This window comes from Bubalus bubalis, chromosome 9 (genome assembly GCF_019923935.1).
Source record: "Bubalus bubalis isolate 160015118507 breed Murrah chromosome 9, NDDB_SH_1, whole genome shotgun sequence".
NCBI classification, from domain to species: Eukaryota; Metazoa; Chordata; class Mammalia; order Artiodactyla; family Bovidae; genus Bubalus; species Bubalus bubalis.
The window spans coordinates 106,263,794-106,287,206 of NC_059165.1; the positions used below are offsets into that span (position 1 = coordinate 106,263,794).

Consider the following 23,413-nt stretch of genomic DNA (forward strand, 5'->3'; position numbering starts at 1 on the left):
ACCCTAGCAGAGAAGACGGAGGGCTGACCATTTCCTGATGGCGGGAGGCAGTTATTTCCCAATCCCTCCTCCCAGGCCCGCAGGCCCCTCTACAGCCCTGACACCCGACTGGGACCCTCTCTGCCCCCCTCCCCCCTCCGAACCACTTCACAGGGCCAAGTTGGGGGATGCTCCCAGAGCAGTGAGCCTGGGGCCCATCCTGGCTGTACCCTCAACAACTCCATTCTGATCGTCCTGATATATTTTGCTGGGCACTGTGTTGGCACACAGCTGACCCTGGAGCTGTACAAACCAGGGGCCCTGATCTCCCAGGCTTGGAATCCTCGGGGATCAGTGTGGGATCTCAAGTCAGCAGAAACAGACTCAGATCAATTTTGGCAAATGCAGTGATTTTAGGGACTCATGAAACTGAAGAATTAAGATTTTTCTGTGTCAGGTACAGCTAGATCCAAGGTCCCAGGTTGGATGTTCTTAGGTTCCACATTCCATCTGCTGAGCTTACCAACCCGAGAAAGAAGATGGTACTTTTCGTACTTTTCCAGCAAAATCTTCAGGGAAGACCTCTCCTTGGATCACGTGCCCATCTCAAACCAAGCACTGTGACCTGGGAGATGGGGCGCTCTGATTAGCCAGGCCAGGGTCCCACACCTACCCCTGGGGTCAGGGTGTCTTCTCTATATGGCCTTGGGGTGGGCATTTCTGTTTGAGGTAGAACACAGTCCAGGCAGGCAATTACACAAATGTCTGCCTTAGTCTGTAGAGAAGGCTCCAGTCCATGCTTTCTTGTCTAGATGGAGAAAGGTAGGACCAGAGAGGGTGAGAGCCAGGCCCCATGTCACACAGCAAGTCAGGGGCAGGGCTGGGACCACATTAGACCAGGGTCTGCTCTCCCCTAGCTGTGTGACCTGCACAAATGACGCCACCTCTCAGAGCCTCTCTTATCCCATCTGTATTTGGGGTGACATCTCCCTTACAGGGCTGTCTGAGGATGAAAGATGACCACTGTGAGGTACCCGGCACAGAGCTGGACACACAGCAGGTGTGTGGTCGTGGCAGCAGTTATTGGTCCAAGGAGCCATGGCCATGTCCATGTCCAGGGCTAGGGCCAGTGAGGGGCGGGTAAGAATCCAAGGGCAGCAAAGTCTCGTCTCAGAACGTTCATAGCTGGCCCAGAGACAGGAGGGATGTGCCGGCCACACTTGCTTGGTCTTCGGTCCCCACCAAGTCCCACAAGGTTGTGTCAAAGAGTCCAGCTTTGGTCAGGCTAGGGGAGTAGAGATGAGGGTCAAGATGAGCTCTGAGATGCCCCCAGGGCTTCAGGGGAGCCCCAAGGAGGTGGCATCTGAAGCAGGATCCTGGGTGGGGCCAAGAGAAGAGGTGAAGAGCTGGGAGTTAGAGAGTCTGGGTGTGAATCCCGGCATTTCCGGTCACGATGCTGACCCTGCCTTGCCTCTCTGAGCTTGATTCCTCTTCTGCAAAATGCGGATGTGTGTAGGGCCCTGGGCCTGGAGAAGCAGGGAAGACCTCTGAAAGGTCACCAATAACCCTGTGGGGGAGCCATCTGGGGAACAGTGGGAGTAGAGGCTCTGAGAGGGGGTGTGGGGCGGCAATTCTGGGGAGAAGAGCAGGGTCTGTAGCGACAAAGGTGGGATCAGGAGGCGCCACAGAGCACTTTGTTCTGAGGGGGCACAGCAGTCAAGGGACAGCAGATGATTCGGGGCACTCGTGGCTGGCCTGGAGCCTCCAGGCATGCGCAGGAGAAACACGCTGGGTGTGGAGGGGTAGAAGGGGCAGCAGGGCAGCTTCCTGAGGCGCGAGGGTGGGTGGGACCACGGCACAGGATGCAGGAGATGGGGGCGTGTGGGTCCAGGGATGGTGGGCAACACTGGGTGGTGAAATGGGGTGGGTTGCTGACCCCCTTGGCAGCCCTTCTTGCTCCAGGCCCTCCCAGGGGTCCCCTGAGCACCCCCACAATCCGTAGTGTTCCTCACTACCCCAACAGCCAGAGCCAAGGCCGGCACGTGGCAGGAGCACCAGAAGAACTCTGCCTGCACACCCATGAACGCTGCCACCTCCTGACACTCAGGGCTGCTGCTCGAGGAGGCACAGGGGTCCCTGTCCCCACCCAGGCCTCCCCTGACCCTCTGAGAAGACTTCCGCAGCGCAAGTGCACACCATGGCAAATGAGCAGGAGGCTGAGAGCTAAACAAGCCACGGGCACAGTCAGCCCCTCGGCACCTCCAGTCTGCCTGTGTCTGCCCTGCATGAGCACAGAACAACAAGACGCCAGGCCAGGCTCGGTGCCATGCTCGCCTCAGATGGCAACCACACCTCCCAGTACTAGCCCTCCTGCGGTCCTTTCCCACTGGTCCCGGTCCTGGCCACATGACTGGCCTTGACCAATGGGATGCCCGTAACCATGCAGCAAGGGAAGGCTGAAGGAGCATGTGCACCCCGGACACTCAGGAGGAGCCTGGGCTGGCCCGCTAGAGAGTCCACATGGACTAGACACTCCCCCCCAACACCAGGCAGTGCTGGTCAAGGGCCAGATGCGAGGTTACCTCAGAATACCGGACCCATCAAGAACCACGGATAGCCCCCACGTGAGCCCAGCAAAACGGCCTGGCCGAGTCCAGCCCAAATTGCAGAACCGTAAGCAGGCAGATGATTGGTGTCACAAGCTGCTAAGGTTGGGGACAGTTTGTCAGGCAGCAGTAGCTGACGCTGCGACAGGCATCACCGTATGTAGTAATGTCCTCCCTGCCGCTGATGAACCACTGTGACGGAAGGGAAAAGCGGAGACCAGAGTGGGGAGGGTCACACGGCAGGTCACCAGTAGAAAGAGGATTCCAGAGCCGGGTGGATAACTGCCATGCTGGGCTCTGCCTGAGACAGTGAGTGTGGGTAAAGCAAGCAGGTGGCACACGGAGGGTAGCGAAAATGGGGCTCTGCTCTTCTTGAAGGGCAGGGGCTCTTGGGATCCAGACAGGGTCTGTGGCCTGGATGAGAGGCAGGAAGACGACAGAGAGCACCAGGGAGATGGGCTGACAGCCCTGCGCGGCAGAGGGCACCCCAGGTGCCCCTACTCTCTAGCTTCCCACAAACGAAGCCCAGGGAGAAAACCCCAGTGGTTAGTCAAGCAGGTCCCTCCTCAGATGCTGAGGGGATGGGTTAGTTCAGAGCATGGAGCAGAGAGGCTCCAGGTCCACTTGGCACTGACCTGGGTCAGAGGGGCCGAAGCACCTCCAAGTCTCTTCTGGGATCAGGCTGAGGAGGGTGGGAGTGGTTCCTCGGGGCTGGAACAAAACATGTGCAGCGTCTATGAGGCTGAGGTCCAAGGCCCTGAGGCGTGCTGGGCTAGACTGGATGGCACGCTGGGGTCATGCTCCAGTCTCCCAGGACTCCTGGCCTGAGCCTTCAGGGTATCCTTTGTAAAAGTAGGACCAGCTACCCACTTCAGAGGTTGCGGCTGGGTCTCATGTAGGTCTGGGAGCTTCAGATCCCTGGGGCTTGCAAAGAGAGGCAAGAGGGGGTGAGCTGCTACTACACGGCTACTGCTACTGGTGTCTTTCAGAGGCACAAGCAGGGCTTCTGGAAGCAGCTGGGCAACGGAGCTGAAAGTAGGAGCTATCGGTTTTGTGGCCTTGCTGTGGGGGGGGGGGGAGGTACCGTGCAAAGCTTGCTGCAGTGAACTCCAGTCCCAGTGGCTGTCACGCACCCGAGGCAGAGAAGCCAGGTGGTGATTCGGTGAACCCCCAAGAACCCCGCTCATGCTACCCTCAGAGGGCAGGTCACTGCATATCCCTTCTTACATATATGCAAGGCTTTTTCGGTTTTGACAGTTCTTGTGTGTTATCACACACAGCAACATAAAGGTGTTTTCTTCCTTTCTAAAGCCTTGTGGGGGACAGGCATGCCAGAACCCTACACTGCAGGAGTCAGACCCATGTCAAGGCTGAGGGACAGCTTACAGCAGGTGCTCCTGCCACCACCGCTGGGTCACTAAGCTGTGTCTGACTCTTCTCGACCCTACGGACCGTAGCCCACCAGGTGCCTCTGTCCATGGAGTACTCCAGTCAGGGATACTGGAGTGGTTGCCACTGCCTACTCCAGAGGATTTTCCTGACCCAGGGATCAAATCCGTGTCTCCTGCTTGGTAGATGGATTCTTTACAACCAAGTCACCTGGGAAGTGGTACAGCAGGTACATGGGTGTTCAAATGCATGTTTATTAAGCTATAATGAAAACAAAACCAAAAAGAGCTACTTCTCCCCCTTATGTAAGGACTGTAAGCACTTTTCACTCTTGCACCATCTGGTCATTGGCTCAAAGCCTCTTTCAGCTCTGGGCACCCTCCCCGCTGCCCTTGAGGTCCCTGCCCACCCCCCAGCCCCGTCTCCCCGCCTGCACCTACTCCAGTTACAACTGCCTCGGATGTTCCTCCAACACATCCAGCTCACCAGGCCCAGGGCCTCTGCCCCCCTGCCACACCGAACACCCACCCATGGTCACCTTTGTCTGCACTTTGTTCAAGCCTCTGTTGGCATCTCTGCCACCTCCTCAGAGGGGGCCCCCTTCTCCTCCTTCACATGTATCTGGAATGCTCTTGTCTGTTCCGTGTCTACCTGGTTGCCATGTGCCTCTCCCTGAGGCCGCAAGCAAATGTGTCTCGGTCACTGCTACACCCCCAGCACCCAGCCCAAGCACACAGCAGTGCACAGGAGCTGGGTGCGGGCTGACTCAGCTCCCACTACAGACAGCAAAGGACAAGAGGAAGTCACCAGCCACTGCGTGACCAAGAAAGGGAGTTGTCTAAGGAGCGAGAAGGTGCAGTTCCTGGCTGAGCAGCGAAGGTCCCTGCAGCAAGGAGGCTGAGGGCAGCAGGGGCGGGCGGTCCCAGCAGCTACCTGTGGCCCTGGGCCGTGGCGTTCATGTGGTCCCGGATGCTGATGGCTTGTTTGAGGAGACCCTCCACGCTGCGGAAGTAGACGCTGCTGTCGACAAGGTTCTTCACGGCACTGAAATGGGAGCGGGGCCCCAGTCAGCGGCACCAGACCAGACCAGTGGACACCTGCAGCCGGACCTCAGTGGATACCCATACTGGCCCAGTGGTTTGTCCAGCTGCCGGGGGATCCCATGGGCCTCCCTGAGGGCTCACTGTGCTTAAAGTTTAGATTCCCCTGTGGACCAGAACACTGGATGGCAAGACACAACTTTTGCTTGATGGCTGCTAGACCATTTAATGCTTTGAAGAAGCTGTAAGCGTTCAAAGATGACCTCAAAAATAACATGCTTTGGGCTTCCCTGGTGGTACAGTGGATAATATTCTGCCTGCCAACGCAGGGGACACAGATTTGATCTCTGGTCTGAGAAGGTTCCACATGCCTTGGAGCAACTAAGCCTGTGCACCGCAACTGCTTGAAGAGGCACTCTAGGGCCCGTGTGCTAGAACTGCTGAAGCCCATGCACCCTAGAGCCTGCACTCTGCAGCGAGAGAAGCCGCCACAAGGAGAAGCCTGAGCACCACCACTAGAGAGTAGCCCCCACTCTTCACAGCTAGAGAAAGCCCGCATGCACAGCAAAGACCACGTGTAACTCAAAATAACATCAGTTCAGTTCAGTCGCTCAGTCGTGTCCGACTCTTTGTGACCCCGGGGACTGCAGCACGCCAGGCCTCCCTGTCCATCACCAACTCCCAGAGCTTGCTCAAACTCATGTTCATCGAGTCAGTGATGCCATCCAACCATCTCATCCTCTGTCGTCCCCTTCTCCTCCTGCCTTCAATCTTTCCCAGCATCAAGGTCAGGTTTCTTCCAGTGAGTCAGCTCTTCACATCAGGTGGCCAAAGTATTGGAGCCTCAGCTTCACCATCAGTCCTTCCAATGAATATTCAGGACTGATTTCCTTTAGAAATCCAAGGGACTCTCAAGAGTCTTCTCCAACACCACAGTTCACAAGCATAAATTCTTCGGCACTCAGCTTTCATTTTTTTAAATAGCATGCTTTCCTTTTAGGTAACCTATTCCTCCCTCTGAAGGAAGCTTGTCAGCTGGACTGTGAAAAGCGCTAAAAGTGAGTTTAGACTCAGCACCATTAGAGAGGCACTTCTACAAAGCTGTGCTAAGCTCTGACGTTGCTGCCACATTGATGAATGTCTAATAAAAATGTTGTTTCCAACAGCACTGCAGGAAATATTCAGCAAACCTCTTGGGCATCGCTAAGGCCAGAAAGCTGCCTGTGCAATGACACCTGCAGTAAAAACAAAAGGGCCGTTTCCAGGTCCTTCTATTAAAGACAAAGAAGTCACTCCCAGTTATCATCAGTCAGGGACCTGCCTGGAAATGGCCATGAGATCAAAGGTGCGGAGCGCTGGCTCAAACCCAGACTGTCCATTTGCTCATCTGACACCACCAAATGCAGTCAGCTTTCCTAGTACCTGTCAACTTCGATAAAAAGCTGTCTAACACAAGTTCACAACTGGCCCAACCAACAGACCATATAGTATCTTCCAGATTCACACCAACCAATAACACTGCGTGAGGCATTTTAAACAACTAGAAGGGCCCTTTCATGTCCATAGGAAACAGTCTATCAGCATTAGAGAGATTTACATCTCACGAAAGAGAAGTGCTCAGAGTTCAGAGCAGACAGGCCCCCTGCCTACCACAAGGCAGTCCCATGGAACATTCTGGAACATGACGGACACATTCTTTATCCACTGAGCTGGCTGTTAAGCACTTGAAGTGTGGCTTGTAAGACTGAGGAGCTGAATCTTTCATTTTATTTCATTTTAATTCATTAAAATGTAAGTGTAAACAGCCAACCAGGGTCCAAGCTCCTGCAATGGACAGGGCAGCTAGTGGAACTGGGAGGAAATACAGACTTTGATCTGTTCTTCCTTAAACCTGGGCCTTTAAAAAGAAAATTGTTTTTATTTGGCTGCGCTAGGTCTTAGCTGTGGCACACGGGATCCTTAGTTGCAACATCCAAATTCTTAGTTGCGGCACATGAGCGCTAGCTCCCGGATCAGGGATCAAACCCAGGCCTGCTGCATTGGGAGCTTGAATTCTTAGCCACTGGACCACCCGGGAAGTCCCCAACCTGGGCAAAAGGTTCCTGGCAGACCAGGAACTATTTAGTAGTTGCAAGAAAAACTCCCTTATCTTTTCTACTCTTCCTGGAGCTGAGAAGAGTGTTTGTGACCACAATCCCCAGGAAGATGCCATCAGTCTAGATCACCCTCCAGCCCCAGCAGAGGGGTCAAGGCTGGTGATGGCAGAACTCCCAGCAACAGGACTTCCTGTCAAGGAACTTCGACTACACAACAGAAACAGGCAGGCAAATCCCACAGTGCCACGGACAAGGACTGCTGGGGAGTGTCTGCTGCTGCTGCTAACTCGCTTCAGTCATGTCCGACTCTGTGCGACCCCATAGATGGCAGCTCACCAGGCTCCCTGGTCCCTGGGATTCTCCAGGCAAGAACACGGGAGTGGGTTGCCATTTCCTTCTCCAATGCATGAAAGTGAAAAGTGAAAGTGAAGTCGCTCAGTCGTGTCCGACTCTTAGCGACCCCATGGACTGCAGCCCACCAGGCTCCTCCACCCATGAGATTTTCCAGGCAAGAGTACTGGAGTGGGGTGCCAGTCTAGCCTCCACCAAAACCTACAGCCTGCACTAGGAGCAAACAGCACTCCTAAGTCACCAACTCCTAAAGCAAATGGAACAAGCCCGGACATGAAATACAGTCACGGGGAGCCAAAGCAGCACAGGAGGCAGGTTGGCAAAGCTGCAATAACATGGAGAAGCACCAACTGCTGCTTTTTATTATCGGGTGCCTCTTTCACTTGGGGTTAAAAATTCTGGGTATTTACAGAAAGGTAAGCAAACAAGAAAACAATAAATGGTATATCCCTGGTCACAGAAACTTTATTCACAGTAGCTAAAACATGGAAGCAACCCAAGTGTCCAAGAGATGAATGGATAAACAAAATGTGATCGGGCTATAGGCTGGAATAGTATTGAGCTCTAAAAAAGGAAGGAAATTCGGACATAGGCTACAATGTGGATGAACCTTGAAGATACTAAGTGAAAGAGGACAGTCACAAAAAGACAAAAAAAAAAAAAAAGTATGATCCCATTAATGTGAGGTCCCTTGAACAGTCAGATTTTTAGACAGAAAGTAGAATGGCAGGAGCCAGGAATGGGGGTGGTGAATGGGGAGTTCATGTTTAACAGGGACAGAGTTTCAGTTTTGCAAGATGAAAAGAACTCGGGAGGTGAGTGGCGGGGATTGCTGCACAGCATTATGAATATATTTAATACCACTGAATTGTCCACTTAAAAATGGTTAAGATGATAAATTTTACTTATGTGCCTCTTACAACAATATAAAAAATTAGAAAAAAATAAAAATTTAAAATAAACAGTAATGTTTTTGGGCACTACTCCCAGCTGCCATCCACCCCACCAGCCAGTCTGTGGTCCTGACTGTAGGTGGGAAACACTGGCCTCTTGAGGCACCTCCTGGAATCCTTATGACCCCCTCCTGTGACAGATGGTGGGGGCTGCTGAGGACGAGGAAGAAGCCTGACCGAGACGCATGAGGATCAAACAGTGAGAAGCACGGGTCTGGGCTGGAACTCTGCCCTGTGGCCAGCTGAGTCGAGCTCCACCTGCCCCTACTCAGGTGGGCTTGGCAGGCCAGGGCTCAGCAGGCAGCTGACGCAAGCCCCCAAACACCCGGGCCACCGTGGGGCAAGGCGGGCAGTGCTCACCTGCAGGCGTACTCCACGGTGTAAATGGCTCCCTGGCTCTGCTCCTCCCACCGCTGCATGTCAGCCTGTGGAGGGTGGGGAGCCGTGAGCAGGGCTGGCTGTTACCTCCTTCCTCCCAGTTCTCTGGAATGGAGCACCCGAACGCCAATCACCACGGCTGCAGAGACCCGCCCCCTCCAGCCCCAATCTTTCCTCCAGCAACTCCCACCCCTCCTCAGTCTGGGCTTTCTGTGAACACATGGCAGCTATGCCTCAGGACCTTTGCACAGGCTGTTCCCTCTGCCTGGCACATCCTTCCCTTGGGTCCTCCTGCGGCTGCCTCCTTCTCACCACATGGGTCACAGCAGACGCAGCACCTTCTTCTTCTTCTTCCAAATCCACCCCACATGTATCCATCCAGCCCCAAGCTGGGTCAGTGACCATGCACCTCCTTGCTCATGTCCCGGCCTTAACTCCTGCACCAACAGCCCCTGCTCCACCTAGCAGGCCCCAGCTCACAAGGTGCAGACCCTGGGAGAGGTCAGTCGCTAGGGCAGGACACTCACCTTATGCTGGGCCAACTCAGGCAGAGAGCGGCGCACATGCTCCTGCAGCCGGTACAAGGCCACAGATGGCTCATTGGCCAGGACGTAGACGCTCTCAGTGAATTTGTCAGTAACTGGGTCCAGGATGGACAGTTGGCAAAGTGGGGCCAGTGGGGAGAGGGGGAAAGGGTTGACGGGGGATCAAGGAGACAAAGCATTAGATTCCTGATTGCTCAACCTGTGAGTCCACCCAGAGTAGACGAGTGCCCAGCATCCCTCCCAGCTGGGTCACCTGTGGCCCTGGTGATGGGTTGCAGATGATCACAGCAGGGCCAAACAACTCCATCTCGGAGTCACAGAAGGGTCTCAATCTTGATGACATTAATGTATCCAGTGAATTCATGATCCTTCCCTTCCTAAACCTACTTGCTTGTTGCTACCCGCTCAGATCCACTCACATTTCATTCACCTGTGACAAAATCAGAGATTCTTCTTCAGATGCCCACTGGCAACTGGACCCAAAAGTGCCTGCAAGTTTACATGGGTGGATGGCTCTGGGCCATGACTGACCACCGAGGGGGAGGAAAGCCCACGACCCATGCTGAGTGTCCGAACAACTCAGAGGTGCGACTCGTCCCCATAAGCTCCCCTGTGGGAATGGACCGTGGCTCCCCTCTGCAGGATTCCACCTGAGGTCGCTGCTTGCTCAGCCTCCTCCACAACCCTGTCCTGTTTCCCCCTCTCCTCTGTGGGCCTCTCTTAGTAAGTTAATTAGAGACAACTCCTCATCCCAGGGTGTGCCTCAAAAACAGCAGCCAGATGGTGGTCCCTGCCCTTCCTACCCCATCAATGAGCAGCTCCTGCTTGTTCGGTCACAAAACAAAGCCCAAAACTCACCCACTTCTACCACCACACTGCCCTTACTGGTCCAGGCATAGCTGTCTCTCAGATCCCAAACTTAGCTGCTCCCTGGTCTCCCTGCTCCCCTTCCTGCCAACAATCCAATCCCCACAAAACAGATGAGATGAGCACCTACTAAACATATCAGATAGGTCTCTCCCTTGGTTGAAACACTCCCATGACTCCCATCAGCCAGGGAATTAAATCTGCCTTGCTTCACATGGCCCAGAAGGCTCTGCATGTTCTGCTTGCTCTTACCACGCCCCCACCACCGCCTGCCTGGCCCTCTGCCCCAGGCACAATGGCCTCACGGCTGTTCCATGGACATTCAGCACTCTCCACAAGCACTTTCTGAGATGATGGGAGGGTTCTATAATCTATACTGCCCAATATGGTAGTCACTAGTCATATTCGACTACTGAGCACTTGAAATGTGACTCAGAAACTGAATTTTAAATTTTAATTAATTTAAATATGAATAAGTACCATGACTAGCATTGCAGCACAGCTCTGAACACTATGTCACCTCAAGCCCTTTGTACTTGATCCCGACAATGACACTGCCTCCATCTCCATCTCATTTCCCTTCACCCCTCATGTCTCAGCTCAAATGTCACCTCCTGGCCTTCCCTAATTACCAAGCTTAATCAGATGTCCCTGCAACCTCACTCTCAACCTCAGAACTTATTCATTTCCCTTATACTTAAATTCTTATTCTTTTTTTAAAATTCTACATTGGAGTACAGTTGATTTCCAATGTTTTGTTCGTTTCAGATATAAAAATTCTCATTCTTTATTAGGTTATGTTTATCTAAGACTTGGGATTTGTGAGGGCAAGTATCTCTGCGCCTTAGTTTTCTCATCAGAACCCACCTCAAGCTTTGCTGCAGAGATGGACCCCATCCCACTGCCCAGGACAGTTTAGTTAGCGACGGAGAACCTATTGGTGTCTGGGAGTCGAGGGAGGCTGTGCTTGAGACTGTCCAGTTTGGGTGTGCCCAGCTCACCACTGTGCCCTGACTCAGGCAGAACCCAGCCTGCCACCTCCAAACTGTATGTCCTCTTACCCTCTCAGGGCTCCTCCTTTTGAAAATGAACACAGTGGTAATAGCTTACACCTCACAGTGCTGTTACGAAGGATGTGGAATTAAATGTATTTGTGACGTGTAAATAATTCACTACAATAATCTATGTAACAAATTAACAACGACATTGACACTTTAAAAATAGCTTGTGGCATTTTGTAACTTGTAACTATGTCATTTACAAATATGTAAATATATACAACTGGAGAAGGGCACAGCAACCCACTTCAGTATCCCCGCCTGGAGAATCCCATGGACAGAGGAGCCTGGTGGGCTGACAGTCCATGTGATCCCGAAGGGTCGGACACGACTTAGCCGCTCCAACAACAAAGATATACAAATGCTTAAATACAAAGGAAACAGTACACACAACAATTGCCACGCCCCTGGCATTCTTCCAGTGTTTTACACACTGTTTTAACATATCAGGTTACTGAATTCTCATAATTTTATGGGGGGAGGCAAGGAGACTATTATACTCCCCGTTTTACAGATGACAAAACCGAGGCACAGAGTCTCTAAAGGTTTCAAAACTAGTCAGCGGTTGAGCCGGGATTTCTTGGCAATTCAATCCCTGCCCCCAAACGCTCCCTCAGCGCCGTGGCCCTCTGTCACCCCCTTCAGATTGCCCTTCTACGAGTCCTTGGCCCCTCCGCCCCGCCCCGCCCCGCGTGGGGCCCCACACCACCTTTCTTCCCCTTGAGCTGCATCTCGGGTTCTTCCATAGTAGCCACGGCCTTATTCCGAGGACCGGAACCGGAAGTCTGGAGGTAGAGACAACAGCCTAAACTTTCCCTGCGAAACTGGACGCCGCGCTTATCCAGTTCCGGTACTAATTGGTCTTCCCATCTAGATTCTTATTCAACCCAGACAGAAGGGCGGTGAGTGAGAGACTGGGGAAAGAGGCAATCGGGAGGTGAGTGAAGAGGGGCCGGAGACCCCTTGAAGCTCCAGGAGGGACGCCTCAGGCGGAGGAGGGGCAAGGGCTCCCTCCTTTACCGAACCCCTTTTCCGGAGGCAGACAAACTGGGGAAATACTCCATGCACTTGTACCCCACTGCTGCCACCAAATCCCTGCAGAGGCTCTTGAGTCCCCACGCCTGCATAGGAGATATTGCTTACGGAAGGGGGCAGCAGTGGTGGAGTCCCTCGCGCCCCCCTACTAAAGAAAGCCCGAAGGCGGAGCCGATTGGCTGCGTCAGGAAAAACGTGGGAGGAGTTAGGGGTGAGGAGGACGAGAGCCGTGAACTCGAGAGAGAGCTCTCTGAGGCCCCGCCCATCCCTCCCGACCCTACCAGGCTCCCTCCGGGGCGGCAGGGACGGGAATGCGCAGGCGCAACTGCATAATTCTTGCCCTGGCGGAAGCCACGGCCCTCCCCCAAGCCTTAAAGGGCCCGAAACCGCTCCTACTGCTCCAGCCTTTCCGCACTTTTGCGGGGGGCGGGGGTGCGCAGGCGCAGTGGGAGAACTCGGGGTGGGGGTAGCGGTCGCGTATCAAGTTGCTCTCGTCCCAGGAGAAGCAGGCAAGGCGCGGACAGTACAGGCTCCATCTTGGTGCCCCTTACATCAATTGGAAGAGAAAAGTTTGTGAGTTGCGACCCCAAGTTTGGGGGTACCCTGACTTGCGGCGTCGGGTGACAGAGGAGGCTAGCTGGAGGTGAGTGGACCCTGATGGATTGGCTTGGGAGGGGCGGGTGAGATGCAGCCAATCACATCTTTGTTGAGCCCTCGCTCATTCTAGGGATTTCCCCCCTCCCCCCAAAAAACAACAGCAGACATTTATTAAGATCTGCCCGGGTATCAGGCCTCTTGCTCAGATATTTACAGACATGATTTTTTTAGGCCTCATGTCTCCATTTTTTTAATGAGGAAACTGAGGCTTAGAGAAATTAAGTCAGATGCCCAAGCTTTCACAGCGTATAAACTGGAGGGATTCAAACAGACAGCCGACCCCAGAGCCAGGGCTTTTAAGCAATGCCTGTTGTGTGTGCTCTGGTGGTGGGGAGGAGTGGGTCCAAGAAGGCCAATTAAAACTGGACTCTGGTGTTAATTTTCTGGCTGAGTCTGAGTTTACCCACCCTTACTGTGTAAGGCCAGGTATGCCGTCAGTGCCTACTTAATGAGTTGTGGATAATTATTGCCATCTCTCCCTGTTTGGCCCTTCCACCAGCTTTCCCCATGGAGCACACCCAACCTGCCGAGGATCTCAGCCTGACCCAGCAGCCTTCAACCCCAGAATTTGGGGACCCCGAAGACCCCAGGGACGAGGCCCCTGACAGCTCAGACACTGTGGTCCTCAGTCTCTTCCCCTGTACCCCGGAGCCTGGGAATCCTGAGTCAGATGCTGGCAGCCCCTCACCTCAAGGCAGGATACTCCCCCTGGACTCCTGCTTCTGGGATGCAAGAACGGTGGCATGTCGGGCCCAGCCCTCTGTCTTTATGTCCCATCACCTTGAATGTGTCTTCCCTCTCCACCCTGTGAGGGATTGCTTAGCGTTTTTTTTTTAATTGTGGTAAAATGCACATAAAATGAACCATTTTAACTGGAATTGCTTACAAGTCAGTGGCAGTAAGTTACCATGGTGTGTCACTTCCACATCTTTGTAGTTCTAGAACGCTTCCATCGCCCCAAAAGGAAAACCCCAGAGGTATTAGCAGTCACTCCCCATCCCCTTCTTCCAGCCCCTGGCAACCAAAATCCGCTTTCTGTTCCTATGCACTTGCCTGTTCTGGACATTTCCTATAAATGGGTTCATACAACATGTAGCCTTTTCTGTTTGGCTTCTTTCACTCAGCGTGTTTTTAAGGTTCATCTACCTTGTACTGTGTGTCAGTACTTCGTCCCTTTTATAGCTGACTGATCTTCCATAGTATGGAAGGACCATATTTACTTTATGCATTCATCCCTGATGGACATTTGGGTTGTTCCTCTTTTGGTGAATAGTGCTGCTGTGAACATGTATGTACAATTTTTGTCTGAACACGTGATTTCAACTCTTTGGGGGGGTACCATGCTAGGTCGGATGATAATTCTGCGTCTGACTTATTGAGGACCCAAGGATTTCTTTTGACAGGAATCTTTTGAGAATGTCTTACTCAGTCCCCCCAGGGCCTTTGCCCCTGCTGTTCCCTCTGTGTGAAATGCTCTTCCTGCACCTCTCCCCAGGTTTCTTCAGCTGGCCAGCCTCCCAGTTGGGCCTCTTTAGAGTGGCCCTCTCTGACCACTTCCTCTGAAAGGGACTCACCCCCCGCCCTTCCTTCTTTCTGCCCCTCTTCCACCTGCTTTTCATTTCTCCTGAGCCCGTATTTCAGCTTAAGCTTTCATTCTGTTTCTATTTCTGTCTGACTCCCTGGCTTGTCCATGGGCCCTTGAGGGCAGGGACTTTGTGCAGAACCTTGCCAGGATGGAGGAGAAATATACACCCTGGGCCTCTAAGAGGGTGGAGTGAGTGGATACTGGAGCCAGGCACAGCCTCTAGTAATTCCAAGCCCTCAGCTGCTGCTGCTGAGTCGCTTCAGTCGTGTCCGACTCTGTGTGACCCCATAGACGGCAGCCCACCAGGCTCCCCCGTCCCTGGGATTCTCCAGGCAAGAACACTGGAGTGGGTTGCCATTTCCTCTCCAATGCATGAAAGGGAAAAGTGAAAGTGAAGTCACTCAGTCATGTCCAACTCAGCGACCCCATGGACTGCAGCCTACCAGGCTCCTCCATCCATGGGATTTTCCAGGCAAGAGTACTGGAGTGGGTCGCCATTGCCTTCTCTGCCAAGCCTCCAGGGTCTGGTCTTAAAACCCAAGACATACTGAGGGGAAACCGAAGCCCTTTCTCTCTCTCTCCCAGCAGGCAGCTCCCTGAAGCACTCAACGACCCTCACCAACCGGCAGCGGGGCAATGAGGTCTCGGCCCTGCCAGCAACCTTGGACTGTGAGTGGGCCCCTGGTCCCTGGGGCGAGAGAAGTGGCGGGGTGGCAGGGGCTGAGAGGCGCAACTTTGGACAGGGAGTAATGGAGCAGGGATGGGATAGGTGAGGACTCTGCCTCTCTTTGGCCCCCAGCCCTGTCCATCCACCAGCTTGCAGCCCAAGGGGAGCTGAGCCAACTGAAGGAGCACCTGAGGAAAGGTGTGTGCCCACACATGTGTGCCAGTGTGTCCATGCCCACACGCGTACGCCAGTGTGACTTCACCTGCTGGTGTGTGCGTGTGGCTGCTGACCTGACCTGAGCCTCCACATGTGTGCCTATGTCTGTACATGTGCCTGCGCATGTCCACATGTGTCATCCACACGTATGCCTCCCTGCCCCACACCTGACCCCAGCCGCCCACCCCGTCCCCAGTTCTACAGCCTTGGGGAGAGTGGGCAGAGGTACATCCCAGTGGTACCACCCCCCTCCTGCCAGGCGACAACCTCATCAACAAGCCAGACGAGCGCGGCTTCACCCCCCTCATCTGGGCCTCTGCCTTTGGAGAGATCGAGACTGTCCGCTTCTTGCTTGAGTGGGTGCGTCCCAGCCCAGCTGGGGGCTTCCTGAGGACTGGAGGGCGGGCAATGGTTTCAGCTGAGTCTGCTGGGGCCGTGTCTGTAAGATGGAGCTAACATGGGGGCCCCAGGATTGCAGAGGCTGCCCCCACCCCTCCCTCTGCCCTGGCTCTGTCACTGCCCCCTCTGCTCTTCCCAGGGTGCCGACCCCCACATCCTGGCCAAGGAGCGGGAGAGTGCCCTGTCACTGGCCAGCACCGGTGGCTACACGGACATCGTGGGGCTTCTGCTGGAACGAGACGTGGACATCAACATCTATGACTGGGTGAGGTGCCACCTACTGGCCCTGGGCGCCTCACAGGGTACCAAGTCTGTTCGGGGTGCTGAGACCCATCCCCAAGCCTCACAGAGCTCCCAGTTGTTTTTTTTTTTTTTTTTTTTGAGGGGTTTAGCTGACACATAAACAGCTCAGATATAGTGAACAGAGCTGAGGCTGCCTGTAGAGCCAAGGGAAGTCAGGGTGGGCTTCCTGGAAGAAGCAGTATGTAAGCTGAGATCCAGGGAAGAAACTAGATGGGCCAAGTGACAAACAGGAGGAACCACATTAAATTGGAAGGTGTGGGGGGTCATGAGAATCTGGGAAAGATGGTGTCGGTTGTCCTCTACCCGTTCCTGACAGAATGGAGGGACGCCGCTGCTGTACGCCGTGCGTGGGAACCATGTGAAGTGCGTGGAGGCCTTGCTGGGTGAGTGGAATAGAGGCTGGCCCTGCAGGAATCCTGGCGGCCAGGGAGGGGTCTGAGCTCTGCCTGAACTGCTCTTGGGATGGGTAAGAGCTTTCTCCTGGAGGACTGCAGTGGGGATAGGAGGTGGCAGGAACAGCACAGGGGTCTGGCCGACTGGCTTGAGCACCCACACTCTGCATACCTCAGAGACCCTGGAGGTGGAGATCCCAGTGGCCACATGCATCAAGTCAGGCTCTAGTCCAGGGCCACACAGCTACCAGCAGACCCATGGCTGCGTGGTGGGTAGTCCCTGCACCTCTGCACCCCACCCAGGCTCCTGGTCCCCAGCCCAGCTTCCTCTGCAGCACCTGTTCTGCTTTGCAGCCCGAGGAGCTGATCTCACCACTGAGGCAGACTCCGGCTACACCCCGATGGACCTCGCCGTGGCCTTGGGATATCGGAAAGGTTGGCCTGAGACATTTGGAGGCAGTGTCAGGGTGCTATAGGTGGGGTAATCCACAGCAGGGTGCACAGGACATCCCTTTTGGATGTCAGATGCTAGCAGCGAAAGTGTTCATGTTAGCAAACATCAGGCGATTGCTGGTGTATACTTGGCCTGGGCACGTACTAGTCCCAGCTCTCGGGACTCCCCGTGTACTGGGGCAGGAGGCCGATGTGTATCGGTGACAGGGGCCGTAACGGAGGGACATGCAGGCACTGAGTGGTCTAAAGGAGTCCCCGATGGGGCGAGGATACCACGAGGGCCACAGTGCGCATGGCCGTGGAGACCAGCCCCCTCCATGGCAGGAAGTGGATGTGAACAGGGGCTGGAGACAGACCCCAGTTTGACTCCCTACTTCAGAAAATGGGGAGATCCTAACAGAACTAACCCCTGGGGTCATGGGGGGTGGTGCACGGGAAATATCCCATTCCATCCTTCATTGATGAAGTTTTAGTCCATTTGAAACAAATAATTTCTCACAGTCCTTCTCAACTCTAAAAGTTCCAGTTTGTCAATTTTGTTAGGTAAGGAATATTTTTATAACTGAAAAACCTCCGAAAATGCATTTTACAAACTTCGGGGAAATTGAGGTTCCTAGGGCGGGGACCTCTGTCTTCCCAGCTGTTCTCTGGCACGTATCTGATCTCCCTGAGGAGGAAATGGGTCCTCCATCCAGGCCCCAGGGCTGAGGGCCCTGCTCATACCCCGAGGGGAAGGTACAGGTCAGCCTGTGCCTCTGCAGCCTCCGTTCAGTTCGTGGCCCACCTCCTCCCTGTTCTGTTTCCAGTGCAACAGGTGATCGAGAACCATATCCTCAAACTCTTCCAGAGCAACCTGGTGCCTGCCGACCCCGAGTAAACACTGCCCACCAGGGACTCAAGACACTCAGGGAACAAAATGGTTGACCCAGAGCTGGGGGAACCCAGAACCAGCTTCAAAGGCAGCTCCTGGACAGATGGTGGGAGGGAGCCCTTTCCAAGAGGAACCAATAAACCTGTGCAGAACTTGAAGGACTTTGCTGTGCTTCCTGGAGGGCTTCCTGGAAGAGGCAGCCACCCAGCAGCCTCACACCTTCTTCCCTAGCACACGTAGGTGGTAGATGACCACTCGGCCAAAGAAATCAGTGGTGTCCTCAAATGTCACCTTCAGCCGGTCCACCTCAGCAGGTGGCACTGGGAAGGTGTAAGCAGAACAGTCAAGGGAAACATTTATCTTTTCCCACCTGCCAGCCCCAGCTCAGATACATCCACTGCGCTGGGTCACCCAGCACACTGTTGGTCCCTCAGAAGCTCTCACACAGAACAGACTGTCGTGAGCCCATTTTACAGGTGAACCAGTGGAGACCTAGAGGACACTTGCCCAAGGTCACAGGCCGGGGCCCACAGCTTTCAGAGGCACAGATCATCCCACCCAGTGGCTGAAACAGGATATCTGAAGCGAGTTGTTGTCCTCAGGGTAAAAATCCACAATCTTGCTAAGAGCCTCACTCCCCAGAGAACCTGTAGCAGAGAAAGAGGCAGTGAGGCCAGCGAGCCCTCTCTAATCCCCTACTTGCCAGGGTTTTCCAGTACCTTCCAGGCGGCCCTGGCGACTGGAGAAGCCCCCCTGGAACTGGATCTGCAGCTGGGAGACACAGATGCACTGGGGAAACTCCAGTGTTACCCACTGGGAGGGACCCTGGAAGCAGACAGAAAAGGAAAGGCCCATGAGCACTTCAGACTCAGCCCTGCTATGTCTGTCTCTCTCATTCACACAGTCCATGAGGGGTGGGGAGCATAGTGTGAGCCCAGGTTCCCTTCCTGGCCAATCTGCCCAGCTGGGGAGCCCCCAAATTCTCAGGGGACACTGGACCCCTAATTCTTTCATTCATTTCTTTTGGCAGTGCAGCACAGCTTGTAGGATCTTAGTTCCAAAATCAGGGGTTGAACCCACACGCTCAGCAGGGAAATCAGTCTCTCAACCACTGGACCAATAGGGAATCTCTTAGACTCCCTGCACTGATTCTGATTAACACTAGGGGTGGAGAGTCCAGGGAGAGAGTGCCTCACCTGGTCCGAGTTCCAACACGTCTCCTCGTCCTGGTCGAACAGATGCTTCTTGCCAAACTGCCTGGTGTTCCGATTCAGCACCGAACTCACCCTAAAGGCAGAGTCGCAGCGTGGAGAGGTGCTGAGCACCGTGGCGCGGGCTCGCCTACTCCCTGGCTCACCCCTTCCTCACCACCGCTTCCCTCATTTCTGTCTGCCCCTTAGGGACTGCACTCCAGGCCAAGGGCCTCCTCCGCCACTGCCCGCCCCCATTCACACCCCCCACCACCCCCGCCCGGGGCTCTCACCTGCTCACTGTCTCTGGACAAACCAAAGAGTGGGCCATCTCGGTTCCACGAGGCCTCGCAGGACTCAGAGCTGGGCTCAGTCCAGGTTCGAATCCAGGCCGCCAGAGCGTGACTCTGTTCCCGCCTCAGAATCCACGCGTCCTCACCTGTAGCGCGGCACAAGATCCGTCACTGCCCGGTCTCTCCAGGCCTAAATGTCTCCTTGACCAACCAACCCCTTGGTGGAAAAACCTGGAGTTTCGGAGACACTGCTAACGATCCCAAGGCCAGGCCTTTCACAGTGGGTCCAAGGAAGGTAAATAGGTTTCCTATCGGTTTAGGGAGTGGGCGTTCCTTCTCGGAGCCTCAGTTTCTCTAAAACTGCTTTCGGAACCAAAAGCAAGATCCGGAACCTCGTGAAAGCCGCGCAGGCGCGCCTGGCCCTCGCGCCCGGGGCGTGGTTTAATTTGCCCCGCCCCTCAGTGCCTGCCTCTTAAAGGGCCCTGATCCAGTGATTGCGGGCTTCCCTGCTGGCTCAGTGGAGAGGAATCCTTGCAATGCAGGAGACACGAGAGACCTGAGTTCGATTCCTGGGTTGGGAAGAAAGAAATGGCAACCAATTCCAGTATTCTTGCCTGGGAAATCCCAGGGGCAGAAGAGCCTGGAGGGGTACATTCCAGGGGCTCACTAAAGAGTCAGACACGACTTCCCTGGTGGCTCAGACGGTAAAGAATCCACCTGCAATGAGGGACACCTGGGTTCGATCCCTGGGTTGGGAAGATGCACTGGAAAAGGGCAAGGCAACCCACTCCAGTATTCTTGCCTCGAGAATCCCTATGGACAGAGTCGGACATGACTGAGTGACTAAGAGCACAGCATAATGACTAAACAATAAGAAACTGAAGCTGGAGATGCTTACTAGAGGAGGAGCCTTCCTTCCCTAGGACTTCCCCAAGGCCAGCCCTACAAGGAGACAGGCAGTGACATTTCCTACTTTGGTGGAAAACAAGGGGGCCATGGATTTCTACAAGCAAGTCTCTCAGATCAGGAGGGAAAATGCAGGTATCTAAAGAAAGTGTGTGCCTACTGTGTGTGGGCGGCTGTCCTTCGGTACCTGCGTGTATAGAGCACTAGTTTTAAAGTGCAAGAGACTTCTTATAATGATGTCTTCCCACCAGTAGAACGAAGTCTGCCGAGTTCATTCCCTAACTGCAGAAGAATTCTTTACTGTCTGAGCCACCAGGGAAGTCATGTCTGACTCTTTTGCGACCCTCTCCAGGCTCTTCTGTCCACGGGATTACCCAGGCAAGAATACTGGAGTTGGTTGCCATTTCTTTCTCCAGGGGATCTTCCCAACCCAGGAATCGAACGCACATCTTCCACGTCTCCTGCATGGCAAGCAGGATTCTTCAGCACTGAGCCACCAGGGAAGCCCACAGCCTGGGAATCCCTGCACTTCACGGCCTCCCGGAGGCCAAAGGAAGAGTTGAGGAAGAAGCCATTGGTGCGAGTACTGGGTGTCTTTATCAGCCTCGTGTGTCACCACTGGGACACAGAAGTCCTGGCTTCCAAATCTATCTTGGTAGTAAATGCTGCCTGGGACAGGCTTCTTGGAGGAGGGGTAATGTGAGGTGGGTTTTGAAGGATGAACAGGAATTTGCCAAGCTGGATTATACAAAGCCTCAGATACACGGCTAAAGGTTTGGTTCACTGATTCAGTAAACAACTCCTGCCACTCCCTACTGCCCAGCCCTGTGCTGAGTGATGCTGAGGATTATGAGAGGTCTCAGTTCCAGCCCCATATCTGAAGATCTCCCAATCTGGGGAAGAAAGGACTAGACACATATAATCCCAGCCCCACGGGACCAGAGCTGAGCCAGAGGGAGAGATGAGGCTGGGGAAGTAGAGGGTCTACCTGAGGGAGGGCTTCCTGGGAGAGGGGATATTGTGCCTGTATCTTATTGAGTGGGCAGGAATTCACCAAGGTGAGAAAAATTGGAGTGGGGAGGTGGATGGGCAGGCAGAGTGAACAGCATAAGCAAAGGCCTGGTTGAATAAAAAGACCATGAATTTGAATAAAATATGTGAGTTCAGATCCTGCTGGGCCTAAAGCAGTCAAGAAAGGTGTTTGAGAAAGGCGGTATCCCATCCAATCCGCGTGAATGGAGACTTCTGGACAGAGCAGCCACTGGCAAGAGGCTGCAGTTCCTGGCTTTAACTGAATGGTCTGCGATCCAGCCCTTTCTTCAAGGGCTGGGGGAATGGTCCTCCTGGCATCCTTCTAGTGTCTGCCCAAGTCCACACCAGGAGTGGGGGCTGGCTGGGAAACTGGGACACCAGCGGAAGGGCCACCCCATCAGCCCCTGCCTGCCAGGACTTCCTGCATTCAGTCATGGCCTCGTGCCATCCAGACCTGGCTCTGCTGATCTGAGGGCCAGGGCTGGCGGGGTCTGGGGGCGGGGGTGTCAAAAAAACCACCTCCCTACCTCTAGAAGAATTTAGGAAGAGTATGGGCCCTGGAGAGTCCAGATCAGGTTCAAATCTTGGTTAGGCCATTCACTCATTGGCTGTGTGATCTTGGACAAATATGTTGACCTCTCTGAGCTGGTTTCCTTATCTGTGAAATTAAGAGAATTCTATTTATGGGACTGCTAGAGAATTCAGTGGACTCTTCAGGCTGACATATAACAACAGTGGTTGACCTTTGCTGAGCACCTACCCTGTGTTTAACTTGAAGCCACGTCTGTCTCCATCGACTAGATCATTAAATCTGCTGTGCTGGTCCTTGTCACTCCCATTTTACAGCTAAGGATACAGCCACTCAGCCACTCAGCAGCCGAGGTTCCCCAGGGAGGATATGCACAGCCCCAAGGCCCCCTTTACCACTCCTGGTCTTGGCATGGAGCCACCATGCCCACTGGGATGAAGCCAGCTTCGTACCCTCTTCCCGCCTCCTCACCCCACCGGCGCCTGGGCATGAAAGAACCTCCTGTTTCTCCAGGGAATTAGCAGCTCTAAGCTCCCAGCAGAGCAGCCAAAAGTGGTCCATTCATTTGCCTTAGTGAGAAGAGACTAATCACTCCCTCCTTCCTCACCCCAGGGGGTAGGGCAGAGAGAAATTTAGAAGAGCCAGGAACTGTAACTCTGGTTGGCTGAGGGAAACTGAGGCAAAGAAGTCATTTATGTAAGATCACCCAGGGGAACTGGGAGGCAAACTTCAGTCTCACTCTGGAGTTGAGCTGAGTTCTGCATTTTTCAGGAGAGAAAATGGAGGCTCAGAGAGGGTCATGGATTTGCTGAAGTCACACAGCAAGTATGGGTCACCAAGGACTCTGGGGAGGCAGCCACCCTCATGGTAGAAAACAGGTCCCACTTCCCGTAAGTTTGTCACCTTGGAGTAGGGCAGGGAAAAGCCCTCAGATTGCTTTGAGCTTCAGTTTCCCCCCGGGGCATAAGTGTAATGATTGCCCCAAGTCGCAGCCTGGAGAGCCTGTGGAGGTAAGGGTGCTGGAATCCTCTGGGGTTGGCAGCCCCATGTGGGGCCGATCTGGGTCTGATTTATCCTCCGGGGCCTACCTGGGTACCGCAGGGCCCAGCTCAGGGTAAAAGGATGCTCACTTGTTTCTGACAGGACTCGTCGGTCCTGCAGGAGGTAAGCTTGTGAGCCTTACCATCTCCAGGTAAGTGGAGATGACAGTGGGCAGGAGAGGGGGTGGCCGCACATGAAGGGGCTGAGGTGAGCTGGCCAGGGAACACCTTGGGCCACAACTGAGTGTGTTGGACGTTGAACATGAGTGACTGTGCTGTGAGTATGGCCCCGGGGGCCTGTCCCCATGCGACTTGGCATCAAGTGGTCACGGTTGGGTGCTGACTGTCTGTAGGTATGCCCATGGCTGTAATCATGCTTGGCTGTAAACAATGTGGGGCAGACGTGAGCTGTTTGTGGCTGCCAGGAAGGCTAAGTTTCCGTGGGTATGCACGGCAACGGGTGTGTTTGAGTGTGAAGGGGCTGGGTGCAGCGGGGCTCAGAGTTGTGAGTTTGGTTGTACAGTAGATATGACTTGTGTGTGGCCAGGTGACAGTGTGAGTGGCCCTTGTGACTTATATGTGG

The 23,413-nt window shown here is 54.1% G+C and overlaps 4 protein-coding genes across 10 annotated transcripts in view; 1 reads left to right on the forward strand and 3 right to left on the reverse strand.

Annotated features, from left to right (window-relative positions):
• The window catches only part of LOC102392425 (myocyte-specific enhancer factor 2B), a 24,302-nt gene extending 21,025 nt beyond the window's left edge, over nucleotides 1–3,277 (reverse strand). Inside the window, exon 1 of the mRNA XM_025293905.2 lies at nucleotides 3,221–3,277. The gene's annotated coding sequence lies outside the window, so the exon portion shown is untranslated. The remainder of the gene's footprint in view (nucleotides 1–3,220) is intronic.
• BORCS8 (BLOC-1 related complex subunit 8) lies at nucleotides 369–12,041 on the reverse strand. 3 transcript variants are annotated; one of them, XM_044948373.1, is made up of 6 exons: nucleotides 11,972–12,041; nucleotides 9,320–9,432; nucleotides 8,775–8,839; nucleotides 4,908–5,018; nucleotides 3,221–3,296; nucleotides 369–604 (listed from the first exon to the last, which is right to left on the reverse strand). In XM_044948373.1, exons 1-5 carry the CDS (start codon nucleotides 12,006–12,008, stop codon nucleotides 3,263–3,265), a joined length of 360 nt encoding a protein of 119 aa, XP_044804308.1. In that variant the 5' UTR covers nucleotides 12,009–12,041; the 3' UTR covers nucleotides 369–604; nucleotides 3,221–3,262. The 3 variants fall into 3 exon arrangements, with proteins under 3 accessions (XP_044804308.1, XP_044804307.1, XP_025149692.1); XM_044948372.2 differs by lacking the exon at nucleotides 369–604 and adding an exon at nucleotides 934–1,264; XM_025293907.3 differs by lacking the exon at nucleotides 369–604 and adding an exon at nucleotides 934–1,355.
• On the forward strand, nucleotides 12,027–17,998 carry RFXANK (regulatory factor X associated ankyrin containing protein). Of its 5 annotated transcripts, none has more exons than XM_044948369.2 (11): nucleotides 12,027–12,164; nucleotides 12,798–12,940; nucleotides 13,454–13,648; nucleotides 15,125–15,208; nucleotides 15,339–15,404; nucleotides 15,682–15,782; nucleotides 15,961–16,086; nucleotides 16,441–16,507; nucleotides 16,694–16,785; nucleotides 16,871–16,951; nucleotides 17,776–17,998. In XM_044948369.2, the coding sequence occupies exons 3-11, from the start codon at nucleotides 13,462–13,464 to the stop codon at nucleotides 17,785–17,787; spliced, it is 816 nt and encodes a 271-aa protein (XP_044804304.1). In that variant the 5' UTR covers nucleotides 12,027–12,164; nucleotides 12,798–12,940; nucleotides 13,454–13,461; the 3' UTR covers nucleotides 17,788–17,998. The 5 variants fall into 5 exon arrangements, with proteins under 5 accessions (XP_044804304.1, XP_044804303.1, XP_044804305.1 ...); XM_044948368.2 differs by having other exon boundaries at nucleotides 12,061–12,199; XM_044948370.2 differs by lacking the exon at nucleotides 12,027–12,164 and having other exon boundaries at nucleotides 12,722–12,940; nucleotides 15,128–15,208.
• Nucleotides 15,213–19,756, reverse strand: LOC102395524 (nuclear receptor 2C2 associated protein). Its single transcript, XM_006057992.4, has 6 exons — nucleotides 19,555–19,756; nucleotides 19,324–19,469; nucleotides 19,037–19,127; nucleotides 18,560–18,665; nucleotides 18,420–18,487; nucleotides 15,213–18,170 (listed from the first exon to the last, which is right to left on the reverse strand). Exons 2-6 carry the CDS (start codon nucleotides 19,359–19,361, stop codon nucleotides 18,054–18,056), a joined length of 420 nt encoding a protein of 139 aa, XP_006058054.1. The 5' UTR covers nucleotides 19,362–19,469; nucleotides 19,555–19,756; the 3' UTR covers nucleotides 15,213–18,053.
• Between the last annotated feature and the right edge of the window lie 3,657 nt (nucleotides 19,757–23,413).

Coding starts and splice junctions, on each gene's coding strand:
- BORCS8 (XM_044948373.1), bottom strand. CDS start 12,008: ATGGAAGAACCCGAGATGCAGCTCAAGGGGAAGAAAG. Junction 8,840..9,319: donor CTGAGTTGGCCCAGCATAAG/GTGAGTGTCCTG, acceptor CACCCTCCACAG/GCTGACATGCAGCGGTGGGA. Junction 3,297..4,907: donor GCCACGGCCCAGGGCCACAG/GTAGCTGCTGGG, acceptor GTTTTGTTCCAG/CCCCGAGGAACCACTCCCAC.
- RFXANK (XM_044948369.2), top strand. CDS start 13,462: ATGGAGCACACCCAACCTGCCGAGGATCTCAGCCTGACCCAGCAGCCT. Junction 15,783..15,960: donor TCCGCTTCTTGCTTGAGTGG/GTGCGTCCCAGC, acceptor TGCTCTTCCCAG/GGTGCCGACCCCCACATCCT. Junction 16,508..16,693: donor GTGCGTGGAGGCCTTGCTGG/GTGAGTGGAATA, acceptor TGCATACCTCAG/AGACCCTGGAGGTGGAGATC.
- LOC102395524 (XM_006057992.4), bottom strand. CDS start 19,361: ATGGCCCACTCTTTGGTTTGTCCAGAGACAGTGAGCAG. Junction 19,128..19,323: donor TGTCCAGAGACAGTGAGCAG/GTGAGAGCCCCG, acceptor CTCTGCCTTTAG/GGTGAGTTCGGTGCTGAATC. Junction 18,488..18,559: donor TCGCCAGGGCCGCCTGGAAG/GTACTGGAAAAC, acceptor TCTCTGCTACAG/GTTCTCTGGGGAGTGAGGCT.